The sequence below is a fragment of the Xiphophorus couchianus genome, chromosome 9, assembly GCF_001444195.1.
Source record: "Xiphophorus couchianus chromosome 9, X_couchianus-1.0, whole genome shotgun sequence".
NCBI classification, from domain to species: domain Eukaryota; kingdom Metazoa; phylum Chordata; class Actinopteri; order Cyprinodontiformes; family Poeciliidae; genus Xiphophorus; species Xiphophorus couchianus.
In genome coordinates this window covers 31,973,674-31,990,418 of record NC_040236.1, presented here as the reverse complement: position 1 = coordinate 31,990,418, position 16,745 = coordinate 31,973,674, and the positions used below count along the sequence as shown (strand labels likewise).

The window sequence follows — 16,745 nt, the reverse complement described above, 5'->3', positions numbered from 1 at the left end:
CAGACGTTTCCTGAAGTTCCTTCTGACGTAAAGACGGAGAAGTCCGGACTCACCTGCTCGGTTTTCTCCAGCGCCAGCGTCTTCCGGATGTAGGCGATGTCGTCGAACGACTGCAGCTCGGGCATGCCGGAGCCCAGCATCATGGAGAACAGGTTGATGAAGAGGTTGGCGTGCTGGCGGATGGCCAGGTACGCTTTGTAGCACATTTCCTGGAACCTGGAGCCAAAATGGCGACTGCATTACAACATGGATGGGAAGAGATTGACCTCCAGAGCAGAACTACTTCAACATATTTTTACTCAAGTAAAAGTAAAGAGTAGCCGTCTAAGTAACAACTCAAACATAAAAAGGTATTTGGTAAAAAGTCTACTGAAGTTCTGAGTAACTGATCAAAACATCAAACATGTAATATTTACATCATCAGACAGACCAAAGTACAATATGTAAATTTTGGTATTTTAAACACTAAAATGAAAATAATTCATATAATAACACAGTTACAAAATCAGAAAAATGAAAAATTCCTCCAAATCAGTTCTTTTACCTTGGTAAAACCTTTAACAAACACAGGGTTTTTTTACAATTTGAAGTTTTTACTTCAAAAATAAAAATGTAAAAGTACAACGTAGTAAAAATAATCCTTAAATAAATTTTTTTTAAATGCAATTGTAACTGAATGAATGTAGATACTACCCAGTTCTGCTTATTTTATGTTCCACATTTTTATTTCAGTATTATCTTTGCAGAAATCATTTTAATCACTTTCCTTTGATATTAAGACATATTTTTGTAAAACAGTTTTGTCAGAAGAGCCACATTTTGTTGATAATGATTAATTTGTGAAGGCAATAGAACATATTTACAGAATAAAGTTAGTTTTTTACCTTAAATGAAAAAGCTTTTTGTACAATTTTGGCTTAATTACTTTAGTACTTTTTACTTTAGTAATTACTTTACTTTACTATTTAGCTTAATTTTTGAGTATAAACTCCAGTTTAATCGATTACTAAATTAGTTAATTATTTAAATCAATTAATCACGATTAATCTGGTTAATTGTTTCAGCCCTATTCTTTCAAATCGAGAGCCGATTCTCCCTCCACGTTAAGGCTGCCTAACAAAGAAATAAGAAGCAAACCAAACATGTTCAGTGGCTAACAGGTTTCCAAACATCATCAGATTTAAAGGGCTTGCATGTGTGTGTCAGACCAACAAAAACAGTCATAATAATAAATCAGAAAGAAAAAAAATAACCTTTCAAACTCTTTGGTCTTTGTGCACTCCTGGGATCCCTTACTGATGACGATGAGGAAGTCTTGAGTCAGTACGAACGGGACTCGCTCTCTCTTGTAGCCAAATTTCTTCTTCTTGTGATCCAAGAAATGGCCAAAATCTATATGAAACAACTGAAACAGCAAAAAATACCAGCTCAACTACCAATGTTTTACTGAAACTCAACTAAAGCTTCATCTAGGAACGATTGTTTTAGTCCGATCGATTATTCTGACCATTAATCGAAATAAAAAATAGCACATTCTGCAGATTTGTAATTTAACCCTTTATATTCACAAATAGAAATACATTAAAATTTCAAATAAATAATTCAATTCCTTTTTTAAATGAGAAAAGATTTGCTTGATTATTTGTAGCAAAGGTTGCCTTTGCAGCGAAAGAGAACTTCTTACATCAACATATGAAAATCCCAAACCTCTCTGGTTTAACACCAGTAAAGTCTAGGAATTATCTCTTGATTATTTTTTTAATTAATAACTGGATAGCAAAAGGTGCTGAATAAGAGATTTTTCATTTTTTTGTACAGAATTTGAATTAGATACATTTAAAACTATGCATTTGAGAGGTTCCTTACAAATGATTTTTTAAAATCAATTGCTAAATTAGTACACAATTATTCAGTAACTTCACACATCCAGAGGAAAACAAGCTGCAGGAACATCAACGTTGCTTCCAGACATAAAACATTTCAGATATTTACAAATGTTAAATAAAATAGAAGATCGGCGAATGTCTGTTTGCATGTGGGAGTTACCTGTCCGTCATCTTTGACCATAATGTTGCTGTTGTGCCGGTCTCCGATCCCCAGAATAAACGTGGCTACACAGTAGCCAGCACAGGACCTTGTAAACAGATCCACAGCCATGTCATACCTGCACAAATACAGAGAAAAATTTAAATATTAATCAGATTTTAGCACAATATTTTCTGGTACAATACTGCTAACAATAAAAATTATGATAAACAACTATTTACTTCTTCTTTGTTAGGTAGCTGTATGGTTATGACTGCATAGCACAGCATTCATAGCACCAAAAACAAATATTCCTCTTGAAAAACATTTCCATTTGAGACCAGGTTCTTCATATTTCCACATTTTTACAGCAGTATGATTCTAAACTGCAAAAATTTATTACATTTAATCACATTTTCAAGTTTACTGATATCTACTGATGTTCTTGTGGAACAAGCAGCAGAGAAAATAGTAACAACATTTTTGATGTCAGGTTCTTTCTAACATTAATTGAAATTTAACAAGATGGTAAATCTAAATTCTTATAAGAAATTTTCACAATTAATAATATAATAAATGCCCACTCTAAAGAGCTACTACAGATTCTCAATCACTAAGCAAATTTAAAGCAACAAATAAATGTGAAACAGACATGAAAAAGTCCTTCTGTGGGAATAAGACGGACGTTAATTATGTCTTCATTAATAGGGACACACCGATCCACTTTTTTCACTTCTGATACGATATCTGAGGTTCAGTATCAGATGATACCGATCCAATACAGAAAAACAGATTAACTGACTAAAAATGTTTCTTTTTTAAGCAACAGACATAAATGTACTGAATTAAAAATGTATTTGATAACTCTGCACCAGTACAGCAAACTGAAATACATAAATAGCTTCACAAACTTGGTCAAACATGTAAAAACAACTTTAATTTGTTCAGCCAGTGCAATTAGGAGTTTAACAGTCAATGTAAAGTAAATAAACAAACTGAAACTGATAAAAACAATAAGTGGACTGCAATAAACCTTATTTCAAATGGCTCAGAAAGTGCTCTAAGAAAATCTATATATAATGTAAAGTAAATAATAAAGCATAGAATAGATATGGATCAGAAACCTTGTCACTGATTCCCATCTAAATGTTTTTAAATATTGGGGCTGATACAGATACTAACATCTGTGAATCTCCAGTTAAAACCAGTGGAAAACTCACGTCTCTCCTTTGTTTTTGTCCTTGAGCCACTGATGCAGCGTGTTGGAGTTGAACTGCAAGGCTCCTTTCAAGCCTCCTTTACACTGAATCTGCATGATGGTGTGGGAGTTTCGAACCACCTCTATCAGGCCCACGCAGTCTCCCAGAGACAGACAGCCGTAGGGGAGCATCCTGAGGAAACAAAGCGGACCCGATCACACCAAAGTACCCAACGAGAGCGACTCAGACTGAGATCGTTACTGATTGCTGTACCGTAGGTCCAGTCCCTGGTTCTGCCAAATGTTCTCCATGATTCTGATTATCTGCAGCGTCAGCATATCCTGCCGCAAATCTGTGACAAACACAAATGATTACAGATAGAAAAAAAGATGAAGCCAAACTGCCACTTAAGAAGATCTGGATAGAACATAATTACAGAAAAAAGTTTTGTTTTTTTAATTCTAAACGCAAAATCTAAATATTTTTGTACATTTTTAGATTAAATACTATTCTGAGTCTGTTGTTATTTCAGCAAATTGCCTTTTTTAGACTCTGTATGTGCCAGTTAAAGATCAATTACTAAATTAATTGACGATTATGGCAATAATTTCTTAATCACGATTAATTTGATTAATCGTTTCGGCATACATTTCAGAATACGTTTAAAGCTATTCGTGTGGACGTGTGTCATTGTAGGTTTCCATAAGAGACTAGGAATGTTTGCTAGAGAGCAACATGTGTGAGATTGTTACCATCTCCGTTTTTGAAGATGATCTCATTATTCTGAAACAGTAACTCGGACATGATGTCAGGATTCTCCCAGTTGAGCCACAGCGGTCTCTTTGCGGATGACATGATCCTGCACTCCTCCAACCTGAGACAGAAAAATGTTTACAGACATCAGGCGCTGTCAGTTATTTTCCCCTCGTCCACATAACTGAACATAACAGCTCATCATTTTGCAAACCTCAGATTTCCCAGCTGATGTGCAGGGTTGAGTGGAGAGGTGAAGCTCTGCAGAGCGTCCATGTAGTCGGGTCTCTTCATCTGGTCTACAAGAAACTTCATCTGGACCTTTACCAAAAACATAAAAACAAATATTTACGCTTAGATTTAATTTCCCTTTGGGATCAATAAAGTATTTTTGAATTTAATGTCAGGGTTTATAAAACTCTTATACTCAAATTTTCAAGGCTCAGGGTTTGTAGATTGTATATTATATCTATAAAATAAATAGTTCAAAGCATATTTATTATGGATGCAAGTTATCAATTAATGAGTTAATCTAAAACTGATTGATCTTAAATTATTGACTATTACTTAATAAGCAGCCATTTTCTTAAAAACGCATGTTTATAACATAAAGGACGAAACTTTTTATAATGTGCTGAATTTAAAAAAGCACACACATTACAACATTATTTTCCGTCAGGTGTTTACTGAAAAAAGAGAAAATTGTGGCTTTCTCAGATTGATAAACTGAAGACATGTTTATAAAATATAACAAAATAAGTTTCTGAATAGAAAAATAAGGGACTAAAGTGTGTTATAATTAATTCCCCATGAATTAATTCCTCCCACCATCTGTTTTTGAATGAATGTTTTCTCCGCTTTTCTTTGCCTCCGTAGCACATCAGTCATTTTCTGTCGCCCCTGTTCCGTCATGAAAACGGTCAGAATGAACGCTACTAAGGAAATTAATTAAGAAGTTTGTCGAGTGTTTATGTTTCTAAGCCGAACCGCATAAAATTAGTTTTCCATCCCACACCGGACTCTGTTTAGACTCTCTCTTATCCGTTCTAGAATGACTCTGCCGCCATCTTTAATTTCTGCATGAACGATTCCGCTTAAGAATGACCGGCGGCGTCCTCTGCTGGATGGCTGCCAAACTACAACATTAACAGAAGCTCTAAGCGGACGTTATAAATCAATTGGAACTAATTTTAAACTAGTAAACCATTAATCGACGATATAATATTTGTTTGCATCCCTACTAAATATTGAAACAGAAGAATTTAAAAAATATACAGAGTCTTGAAACAAAGGGAAGACTCATGTGCTAATGGTATTTAACCTTTTGTGTCTCATCCTTCTTTTCCTGTTTGAGTATGTCGGTGAGGTTGATAAGCTTCTCCATGGCTTCCACCTGCCTGCTCAGGTGTTTGAGGTACATGCCACAAGCCCTGCAGTAAGCCTCCAGCAGCAGCCCAAACCTCTGGCTCACAGTTTTGTTGTGCATTTCTGACCTGAGACCATAATCACATGCAGGAATCTTAGCATGAAACAAAGAATCAATAACTTTTTTAATGCAGGAAGTGAATAGATGACTCACTTGAGATGCCAGAAGAAGAAATGGCCTATCCTTTGATTGGTCAGGGCCTTTTTGAGGAGAAAGCGAGCTAGCGGACTGTCAAGATACTGCTCGTATTTTAATACCTAGAAGAAAGGTGTGCATGGTTGTCAGTTATTCTGGAATCTATATCTAACTTTAAAGGATTTATATACTGTAATCTGTCAAAAATAGGGCTGGACAATAATTCAGTATCAATAGAAAATAGAAAATACATCTGATAGAATACTAAATATTCAATGCATAAAAAATTCACTAAAGTCTGATCTGCAACCGCACAGCATTCTGGGAAATGAAGGCTTTGCGGTTTCTATGCTGGAAACTAGTTGCTTCCAACATAGAAACCTTTTGTAGCTCAACCTCTCAGCTACAAAAGGTTGGCAACATCAACTAACTCATTCACTCTTTGGTTACCTAGCAACAACTTGTTGAGTAACTTGCGCAGCAGGAGTTTAAGGTTTTGCCACCATGCCTCGTAACTGCTTAAAAATAAAAAAACAACACAAATTTTGAGATTAATAGATTTGATCTGAATTTGATTTGAATTTCTGAATTTGAAAGTCAAAAGTTTTCTAGAAAAAACTCTGAAATTTTGAGATCTCAGAAATTTTCTAGAAAAAAAAACATGGAAATGTCTGAGTTTCAAAAGTCACTTGTATTGTGATGTCATTTTCCAACCCCAGTCAAAAACTAGTTCCAGTATGAGGAACTATTTAACAAAACATTCAATAAACATCTTGGCAACTGCCTTAGGGTACAAATTGAGTGAGGCGAATTAAAAATTTTCTGCTCCTGCAAACTCCCTTTTGTTTACTCATCATCCACTAATGCATTATATTAAATGTAGTCTATGCAGACAGTCTGTATTTAAAACCTTTTACACATCGACAGATTTGGAAAATTTCAGATAATTTATTTTAAAATGTTAAGACAAGTAAACCAAGAGTTGTATTTATGTTCTGTACTAGACTGAGACCAACCTGAACAAGCTGGATAAGGTACTGGGAGAGTTTATCGTCGGTCAAGTATTTGTCAAGGCAGCGTACAGCGAAGTGTCTGACCATGGGGTCTGGGTAATTACAGTCCAGCAGCTCCATGGCCTGTTCTGGACGGATCGATGGCCATTCCTTCAACAAACAATACATCTGGCACGAAGGAAATAAAATAAATTGACTGAGGAGCAAAATAATGAGGTGCACTTAAGTCATATTTAACATCAACAAATAAAATGGTGGAAAAATATCTTTATAAAATAACATGTGCAATATTTTTTTCGAAGAGTTGCATATGTAACACATTTTGAAGGAATAAAAACTCATAAAACAATTAATTTCAAACATAGAAAGGCTTTAGAAACTTTTTTTTGCATTTGAAATAAAGTTAAATTTTCTGAAAATAAGTCTTTGCTTCCCAAATCAAAATCATGGTTTGTGCAATTCTCCCCACAGTAAAATTCAAGGACTTTTCAAGCATTTTCAAGGTAAGTTTTCAGATTTTTCCAGCACCATACTTTGGAATAGTAAAAAAAAAAAAAAAAAGACTGTTTCAATTCACTCTTATATAACATCCTTTATTACTGTTATTAATAATTCATTGTGATAGTATTCTGTTTATACTATGTTTATTTTGAGATTATTAATAAGTGATCACTGTGGTAGATTAGCTACTGCTGCTATTAGCTAAGCTAACACAGCGGTGGTTGATTAGCTAATTTAAACATTGCTCTACTGATGATCTGTCAGAGTTGGTGTGTGGGTTGCCCTTTTTTTGTTTTTCTAATCCAACTGAAACACACTGAATTCTGCTGCACATCTACATGTTACGATTGTCATAGTCAAGCTAGCATAACTGAACTCTCCCTCACTATTTTTTCTTAATTAAGACTTTTTGCTGACCTTGTTACTAGTTGTTGTAGGGCTGACAATTGGTAGAAAAGCATACATTTACCCTTATTTAATGCGTTTTGTTGACAACTTGACAGGTAAAACCAATGCCAGTCATCGTTGGGGAGCAGCTTTTTGCCTTCCAAGCAAACTGCAATGTGTCTACAACTGTGCTTTACCTGCGCTACATCATCTCTGGAGTTCCATTTGACAGCAAGAAGTATCTTGGGAAGGATCTCTGGGATGTTCATACAGTAATGCCTGGCAGAGGAAGCAGAAGCAGATGATTGTTATGTTTTGGTACGCCATGTGGTTCCTGTGTGAACGAGTTGCTTACCTGTGTCTCCAGAGGAAGTCTTTCTCCTGCTCAGTGATTTCAGACAGAGGGTCCCTGTTACTCAGCTGTCGCATCTGTTCGCTGTCGCTTTCCGTCAGGGCGTGATCTCTGGCCACCCGACTGCTCTGAAACCGAACAGAAGCGACGCGCTGAAACACTTCATCACCACCCACAGTAACCATCCACACTGGAGAAGTAATCGCCAATAAAAACAGCGTATAGATCCCAATACAGACCAAACGACTGTTGGAAAAAACAACCCAACATGCACTGCAATCATTAAAACAAGAAATAAAATGTTATCAGTTTGGCTTTTATAAAAGAGTGGCAACCTCAACAGCTTATAAATTTCTCTATAAAGTTCTTGTTCACAAGAATTTCACTAAGCCAAATAAGTCCAGTTTATTGGCACAGGGTAATTTAAACGGTTTTACAGGACATAAATGGACAGAAGTTAATAAAAAATATACATATATCTATATATTCATAATGAAAATGTAATTTGTTTATAAGACATGACACAAAACAACAAGTGAATGCTGCATCCCCTTAATTTGATGTTATGCAGGAAAATGAAAGAAAAAAATAAGTTTTTTGATGACCTAGGGTACATGTGTCAAACTTAAGGCCCGTGGGCCAAATCTGGCCCACCCTAACTATTTCTGCGGCCCACTGCACTCTAAAAAGCCACAGAAATAGAAGTTCAGGATAACAACTGTAAGCTTAATTATTACTTTAATAGTGAATTAGTTTCTATTTGTGTAGTGCCAATTTATTTCACTGTTGAATATAATTTAAATTTCAGAATTACTCATTGAATGCAAAGGAAGATATTTTAACAGTTGGCTAATAGATGGTTTTATCAACACATTCTGTCACAACCAAGCCTTTAAAAAGATTATCTGTGTCATATTCTACTGTCAGGACACAGTGACCATTTTAACAATTATGTAAAAAATATATTTCTATAAAAGTTACCAACTGCAGCTTTAAGTTGGAGAAAATTCTGACCAAATCCACTCATTGACAATATGGACTTCCTGGCTCAGGGATCACACACAAAAATAAAGTTGCGTGCCATTCGAATATGTATGATGAAAGAGTTAGTAATCCAAAATCTGAACTAAGTTAGTAATTAGATACAGAATGAGAGGAGCCCGAGAATGGAGCCCTGAGGAACCCCACATTTGATTTTTGCTTGTGTAGACTTAAAAATGACAAAGTAGTTCTAATCGGAGATGTAAAATCTAAACCAACCTTTCACAGTACCAGACTATCTCTTGTGCTTTTCCTGTAAATCAGTGAATATGTAATAACTTTGTCCAAAGAAACACTGAAATCCACCAACACAAAGAAAGAAACTTTATATGTTAAGATATATTATTTGAAAATGTTAGAAATGGTGTCTCAGCGTTGGGATATTTAAAAACAGAAGAGATTTGTTGAGTTTTTTGTTGGAAAAATGAAAAAATCTGATGATAAACCCACAATTCTCCAAATACATTACATTAAACCAGCTTTTAAAACTATGAATTAAGTATAAATCATGTTCCACCATATAAAATTATCCTGCTATGAAATCAAAGACTGACACTCTTACATCTGCCAAACAAAAAACAAAAAAAGAGAATAGCAAATCAGCTAGCATCATTCATGTCCTCTTCCTTGGCCAAGTTTCTTCAATGTGTCACTTCAACACGGCAGAAGTCACGGTTTTCATGCCCCACATCATGTAGAAATCTGATAAGACAGAGCATCATCTACACCATCATGAATAACTGAAGAGAGTAATCTGAACTGGCACCTCTGAGCCACCATTCTGGTGTTGGAAGTAACAAGTTAGCAAAAGGTTTTGTAGTTAATTATTTATCCCTCCATCCATCCATCCATCCATCCATCCATCCATCCATCACACTCTTATGAATATTAAAACAAAAGCAAAGGTCAAAATATAAATAAATCAGATTTAATTCTCATTTCCTATTCGATTTTTTTATTTTGGACTTTTCAAACTATAAAGGGAAGCAAACCTCATCTGACATTAAACCAGTCAAGCTTTCTGTTTTACCAGTAATATCGAAAGCAAGCCTATGTTTCCTAAAAGTAATAACTCTGAATAAACGTGACCCTTTTTAAAAGTTTCATTGTACATATACAGAAGTGATGTGATACACAGAACGACATGTGAGAGGTTGTGAACAGTGTGAGGAGACGTGTTAATTATAAAGCTAGTGTAAAATATGAGGAGGCAACATAACGTGTTATAAAATCCTCAGGCTTAAATCACAACTCATTCAGCAGATTTTCCCTTCACACGTTAAACATTTAACAGCATTACACCATGCAAAATATGTTAATTCATGTAATTTCATTTATGGAAGGGGAAATTCCATTAGAGCGGAAACTGATGTCAACTGCTGACATTGACATTGCTTGTCAATTTAAACACAATTTCAGAAAAAATTAAATGCCTATTTTTGACAGACCTGTTGAGTTCCCGAGTGGTTGACTGAGAGATTGAAGTTAAACCCCAGTTCCCTGGAGATGATCCAGTTTGCATGATCTTCCACTGCATTCATGTCTGGGTATTTGACAGGACAGCTGAAGTGGTCAAACTCCAGCTCCAGACATGGCGTTTCCTAAATATACATTAAAATAAACCAAAAAAAATACTCAGATACCATGCAGACTGCTGTATGCCATTTATGGTCCATTATTTCTTATGAAAACATGTTAAATACCTTATTGGGATTAGATCCAGTGACTCCTATTGGGTTGAGGAGGTCTTCAAGGCCATGAGGGACTGGCCAGAGGTTCAGAGCCATCTTGTTGGCCACCAGAGTGTGAGTGTAGTCAAATAGGTTAATGTTGCCCCAAGCTAGTGGACAGTGTTCCTGGAAAACACCACAAAATTAAAATAAAACACAAACTGTAACTTTTACAAGATTTCACTCTAATAAAAACCCAGAAGAGTGTATAACAAGGTTTCTACAGCTTTCAAAACTCAAATTTAAGACTTTTAAAGACCATTATCAATGAATTTAAGAACTGTATCACAAAAGAAAAATTGCAAATAATGGCTATTTATGGGTGCGGGTTGCCAACAGAAGTGAGATATTGTCCAGCCAACTGGCAATAAATTTGCACTTACCCACAAAGGATGTAGAGAAAACTAGTTAGCTTTACCCTTGCTAGCTAGCTATCTAGTAACCAGCTAGCAGCAACTCCCTCAAGTCAGAACGTAATGAAGATACAGTATCTGTGTGCAACGCAAATTTTTTAGTAACATTAAGTCCTTTGAGATAAAAAAACCCCGAAAACTACACAGAATATATAAAACTAAATAGTTCTGCCACAACATTTAAGACCTGTGACTAACATATTTAAGGCCAAATTAGTTTTTTCCCCAATGACTACAAGTCTTTAAGGCCTTAACATTAAAAACATGACTTAAAGACATTTTACAGATGTCTTAAATTTTGTGACAATATGCGTCAAGTTTTCAGTTTCATTAATTCATTCATTAATTTCTACATTGTTGAAATTAGAAACGAACAATTATTTTTTCATCGATTATTCTGACAATCAGACAATAGTTGTGAATGTGACAGTGGCAGCTACCTGCAGCCAGCAAGTCAAAATGCACCTGTTTAGACTAAGTGCTGGGACAAAGGGCTGCTAAAGAAAGGTGTTTATCTTTAATTTAGACAGGCCATGAAAGGGCATCCGCTACTCTGACATCAACCTAGCTCTGCGGGTCAGGAGACGGGACTCACCTTAGGTGTTCATTACAATATCCATGTCTGACTTTCATTGATACACTCCACCCACACAAACCTCATCTAAAAATATTTCTAGGTATGATTCTTAATCTGCATTTGTGTTTTCAGTAAAATTACAACAAAGTGAGTTAAAAAAAAACAACTTTTCAACATAAAAAAATCCCAGTTTAAATAAATGGTCAAGTCACTTTAGCTGATTCAGTTCCTGTTGATGTTTTCTGCCACCAAGGTGCCCATGACTGATTAGTAATTAAACAGAGCCAAAGATGACGCCACAGCTTCCATTCACCTCAGACTGATGAGGAGAAGAGGACTTCCAAACAGCACACACACATTATACAAATATACTGCTAAGTGTGTGTTGTTTCTAAATGTTATCCTATGTAGGCAAAACTAGATATTTTACTCCCCCTGCCATCATTTGACCAATGGTGGAACCTCTAACTAAAACGTTAGCTAACCCTAAAAGCACTAATCAGAATTTACTATATTTACTTTTTAGATGGAGTAGCTTGTCAGCAAATAAGCTAATTTCCCCTTGGGGATTATAAAGTATATTATATTCTAGTCACATGAGTTCTGCTAATGCTAAAACATTACTTTAGCATTAGCTTCCACTACATAGTGTGTTAGTATTTAGTGGAAGCTAATGCTAAAGCACCAACTTCAATTCTAATAACATCTGGCCTTGAAAGACTACAACCCTAAAGCACCAATTTAATTTAATTTGGATATTATAAATTAGACAACTATTGTATTTATGTTTATACATTGTTCTAGATTAACCATTTCTTATTTTCTTCCTGTATGTTTGAAATAAAACATACTTTGTATATTTGAGACAGAGGGGAAAAACAACAGCAACATGGAGAGGAAACAATGTTCTCCCCCTTCAAAATAAGAGCAAGAATAACTACTTGAATTCTTAACAGTCGATAACAAAACTTCAGAGATGTCAAACCTTATTCCACTGAAAGTTTATAAAACAGTCCAGTTTCATAACTGTTTTCCAGATTAAATTTAATCTGGAAAATTAAAGGAAGCCAAGTTTGCTAACAGTTTTCAAAGCTAGCTAAAGAGCAAAACAATTTGCACCACGATGCAATCAATTAATCAACCGAGTTAATTTGTATAGCACATTTCAACAGAAAGGCTGAATACATAGTTCCCACAAGTCTGTACCGGATGTCAGCCGCGCCACTGATCCACCATCTTTGTAGGCAAATGCAGCGCAAAGCATTGAAGAACCACAACTTCAAGACCAAGAAAAAGAAAGTAGAGTACTCAAAAAAAGTTACAATGTACTTATGTTGTTTATAAATTAGATAGAGGCTAGTCGAGAGCTAGTTCTTAGCTAGTGTCTTGTTTATTGTTGTCGTAGTAACTCCATAGCAACTGTAAAGACGGTTGGCAACAGATACCTACCAAGATGGCTGTCAGCTACAGTGTTCCTGGAAGTGTAACATCAAAGGATGCATAGTCCTCATGTGACTACGCGTTAGCGGATTAGCAGAAGTTTTTTTCACTGTCCTGCGATTTCCACCGATAACTTTGCAGTCAGAATTTAAAACAGAACCATTTCTGTTTTCTAGTAAACGCAGGTTAAACGCAGAGGTGTCTTACCTCCTTGGCTCCCTTTCTGCCTTTAACAGAGCAGATGGAGAGGCAGAGCCTGGCAGCTCGGGGGATGTCCGGGATGTACATGTCATACGGGAGCCACTCATTCCACCTGCACAAAACAGAAATCAACGCATCTGACAAGGAATGGAAACTTCTGAAAGCTGAGAAAAAAGGTCTGGTTCAACAGCAATATACAGTAATTTGGCAATTTAATCTCACCATCCTGCTGTTAATCTATCCTCCATCCAATAACTACTTAACTTGATAGAGTATGATATATTTTTTTAAAGTAGTGACCACGTACCTGGGATTAGAGCAGGGTACTCTCTGTGTGTTGACGTTGTCACACATTTGTTCACCTCCATGGTAAATTCCAGTCCTCACATAAATCTACAAGAAAAGAGGAAATTCAAAATTACATTTAAAGGTTGCATAGGCTAGAATAGATCTATGGTCTATACAAAACATGTTCATATCATTTTTGAACAAAATCATTTTAATACGAGCTGTTTTAGGGCATCTTGTCACTTTAAATCTAAATAAGCCCCTGCTGGCTACGCCACCAACCTCAACGTTTACACTCGCAGGTAAAATGGCAACAGACAAATGCAACTATACAACCATACATCTTTGAAAAGCAGAAGTGGAGCCTCCTGCACAAACAACAATAATGCATCCAAAGGTTTCTGGGTGGTAAGTCAACAACAAAACTGTCTTTTCCAGCAGCCATTGTAAAGAGCATTCAGCAGAAAAACCAGCCGACCAAATGCGCTGAAACTCAGAGTGAATTGCTAGGTAACAATCAGGAGGTTTTTGGAACAGCTCGTTTTCCAGAGACCAAAAAACACTAACTTACTGCCAAAAACATCTGGGTATTATTATTTTTTATTAAGGGCTTGTGCTGTTTGCTACTTAGTTTATCTGCATTTTTTCCAACTGAGTTTGGTTGAACTCAGTTGGAAGCTCCATAATGTCCGTTTATTTCAACAGGAACAAAGGAAGCTGTGCAAAGTTTTAAAAAAAAGGAAGAAAAGAAAACAGTCAAGTGATTTTAGATAAGATAAGATAAGATAAGATTTATTTGTCATTGTCATCAACAGATTACAACAAGATTGAGATTTGCTCGACTCGAGTTAAGATGCAGGTTATGTGTACATAGATAATATACAAGGATAAAGAAATAAATAGTACAACTAAATAGAGCAACTAAATAATTAGTTGCTCTAAAACAAAGTTTAGATTCTGCTCCGTTTATTATTGGATGTAAAAGCACTGATGTAGTTTTGTCCCCACCTTGTCTATGTCCCGTATGTTCACGTTGACGTAGGTGGCGCAGAGGATTCGTATTCGCAGAGTCCCATTGATGCTCCACAGCGACTTGGACGAAGCCTCTCCATTCATGTACGACGTTGCCGTGGAGATACGTCGAGAGTATGATGGCATGACGAAGTTATCAGTAGGCAGCTGAGTGTACAGGCTGTCCTTAGCCATTAGCATCAGGTTTGGCATCCTGGTCAACATGATGCAACTACGGATGTACTGCAGGAGAATAAAGAAACAGTTTGTACGATACTGTGGAAGACAATTAGTGCCACTAAAGAAAAAAAATAATCCTGTCTTTAATCTCAGAATTCTAATTCTGTATCAATCATGGTCAAAATCCAAGTAAATAAACATTGTACCTTCCTTGTTATTGGATTAGTAAACCTACAATTTATTCAGCCTGTTCCTAATTTATTTGGGCAGATTTGAGTTTTAAGATTTGGTTTGCCAGATGGTGTATAATAAATTTAAACAATTCTGATTCTGAGAAAAAAAAGTCTGAATTCTAAGACAAAAAGCAGAATTCTGAAAAAAAATTCTAAGGAAAAAAGGTTAAATTTTGAAGAAGAAAAAAAGGTCAGAATTCTGAAAAAAAATTCTGCGAAACAAAAGTGAGAATTCTGAGAATCCTGAGAATTCAGGGTAAAAATTCTGACACTGAAGATAGAATTGTGAAAATATAAATAAATTCTGAAAACAAAAATTCTGAAGAAAAAAATCTATGGAGAAAAATAAACCCTCAGAATTCTGATAGAAATAAGTGAAAATTCTGACACTGAAGTCAGAATTATGAGGAAAAAAATTCTCCATCTGAGAAAAACTATTTTGAGAAAAAAGTCAGAATTCTGAAGAAAAACAAAGAATTCTGAGATTAAAATCAGAATTTGTATATCTTTTTGCAGTGGCCTTTATATTCTTCCACAGATGCCAAACAGAGCCACTGGGATTAAACAGTCCCATCTCCTAGAACCAGTCAGCTGGGTCTTACCTTGTACTGGCTTATGGGATACTTTTCCAGCAAGTATTCGTCACAGCCACAAACTTTGAGGATGTATTTTCCCTGATATTCTTGAACACACATCTTCAGCTGCTCTGGGGACAACAGCATGCTGCGCGTCTTCTTGCGAATGGCCTCTGCAATCACCTTTAGGGCCCGATGCATTCAAAGAGATTATGTTGGAGTTTGGTTTTGGACAAATCAATAAGTGAACTACTGTCTTGAAATGCAGTTTGCATTTCAGTCAATAAAAAAAAACATTAAACTCAAATTATATAGATTTATTACCAACAGACTGATCAGTCTTGTGTTAGTTAACCTTGTTATTTGTGACTCCCTTTTCTACCAGTTTTTCCTTCCATTCAACTTTTTATTAGTAGTCAGCAGTCTGAACTACCAGTTTCTGTAGTAATGGTCTTTTGCAGCTTCTCCTTGTGAAAGATGTCAGTAATTATGTGCTGGACAAGTCTGCACGTTTTTCAGGGACTGTGTAAGCTGTAATATACTTTTTCCAGACACAGAATTTTGGGCTTCCTGTAGCTACTAACCATAAAAATAAAAAATATCATAAAGAAATGTTTGAAATAAATATTCAACAATATTTAATGTAATGAAACGCCCTATGCACTCTTTCCTGTTATATGTTATAATTACGTCAGCTTTAAAAATGTATTTATAATGTGTGGTTAATGAAACTCACCTGTTCCGGCACACAGTCATGGTTGATCTTTAGTGTATACTTTTGCTTGTCATTGTTTGGGGAAACGATCACCCATATTACAACAATAATCTGACCTATAAGACCAGCAGAAAATGAATACATAAAAGAAATCATATCAATACTATTAAACGAGAAAGTATGCAAATTTATTGTTAAATAGCATGGGGCAAACGGATGCAATATGGTATTCTGGATGTTTTCTACTGAATTTATACAACAGCTGTACGGGTATCCTTTCAGTTACTCCTTTGATCATCATTGTCTGATTGGGTTGTAAATCTTTGTTTACCTTTGTCCAGTTTGCTATAGATGTGTTTGGGAAGTTCCTGTGTCGACTCGACGCTGGGGGGGTAAACATACAGCGCTCTGCTGTGGGGACCGCTGGCGTTTCTCAGCTCCACAGAGTCTTTACAAACATTCAGGATGTTTCTCCTGAAGTCCTGGACCTCTGGGTCCTTCACCAGGTCGAACTCACACACAGGCATGCCGATGGCAAAACCTTAGACAA

At 35.9% G+C, this 16,745-nt stretch overlaps 1 protein-coding gene across 1 annotated transcript in view; it reads right to left on the bottom strand.

Annotated features, from left to right (window-relative positions):
- Window positions 1-16,745, bottom strand: part of pik3ca (phosphatidylinositol-4,5-bisphosphate 3-kinase, catalytic subunit alpha) — a 28,995-nt gene that overhangs the window by 4,820 nt on the left and 7,430 nt on the right. The window contains exons 6-25 of the mRNA XM_028026993.1: window positions 16,527-16,736; window positions 16,217-16,311; window positions 15,508-15,663; window positions 14,490-14,735; window positions 13,501-13,586; window positions 13,200-13,305; window positions 10,536-10,688; window positions 10,281-10,433; window positions 7,795-7,919; window positions 7,637-7,718; window positions 6,555-6,719; window positions 5,557-5,660; window positions 5,299-5,470; window positions 4,192-4,298; window positions 3,977-4,098; window positions 3,498-3,576; window positions 3,246-3,416; window positions 2,047-2,164; window positions 1,254-1,405; window positions 54-216 (exon numbers count right to left, since the gene is read on the bottom strand). Coding sequence (XP_027882794.1) covers window positions 54-216; window positions 1,254-1,405; window positions 2,047-2,164; window positions 3,246-3,416; window positions 3,498-3,576; window positions 3,977-4,098; window positions 4,192-4,298; window positions 5,299-5,470; window positions 5,557-5,660; window positions 6,555-6,719; window positions 7,637-7,718; window positions 7,795-7,919; window positions 10,281-10,433; window positions 10,536-10,688; window positions 13,200-13,305; window positions 13,501-13,586; window positions 14,490-14,735; window positions 15,508-15,663; window positions 16,217-16,311; window positions 16,527-16,736 — 2,765 coding nt within the window. The remainder of the gene's footprint in view (window positions 1-53; window positions 217-1,253; window positions 1,406-2,046; window positions 2,165-3,245; window positions 3,417-3,497; window positions 3,577-3,976; window positions 4,099-4,191; window positions 4,299-5,298; window positions 5,471-5,556; window positions 5,661-6,554; window positions 6,720-7,636; window positions 7,719-7,794; window positions 7,920-10,280; window positions 10,434-10,535; window positions 10,689-13,199; window positions 13,306-13,500; window positions 13,587-14,489; window positions 14,736-15,507; window positions 15,664-16,216; window positions 16,312-16,526; window positions 16,737-16,745) is intronic.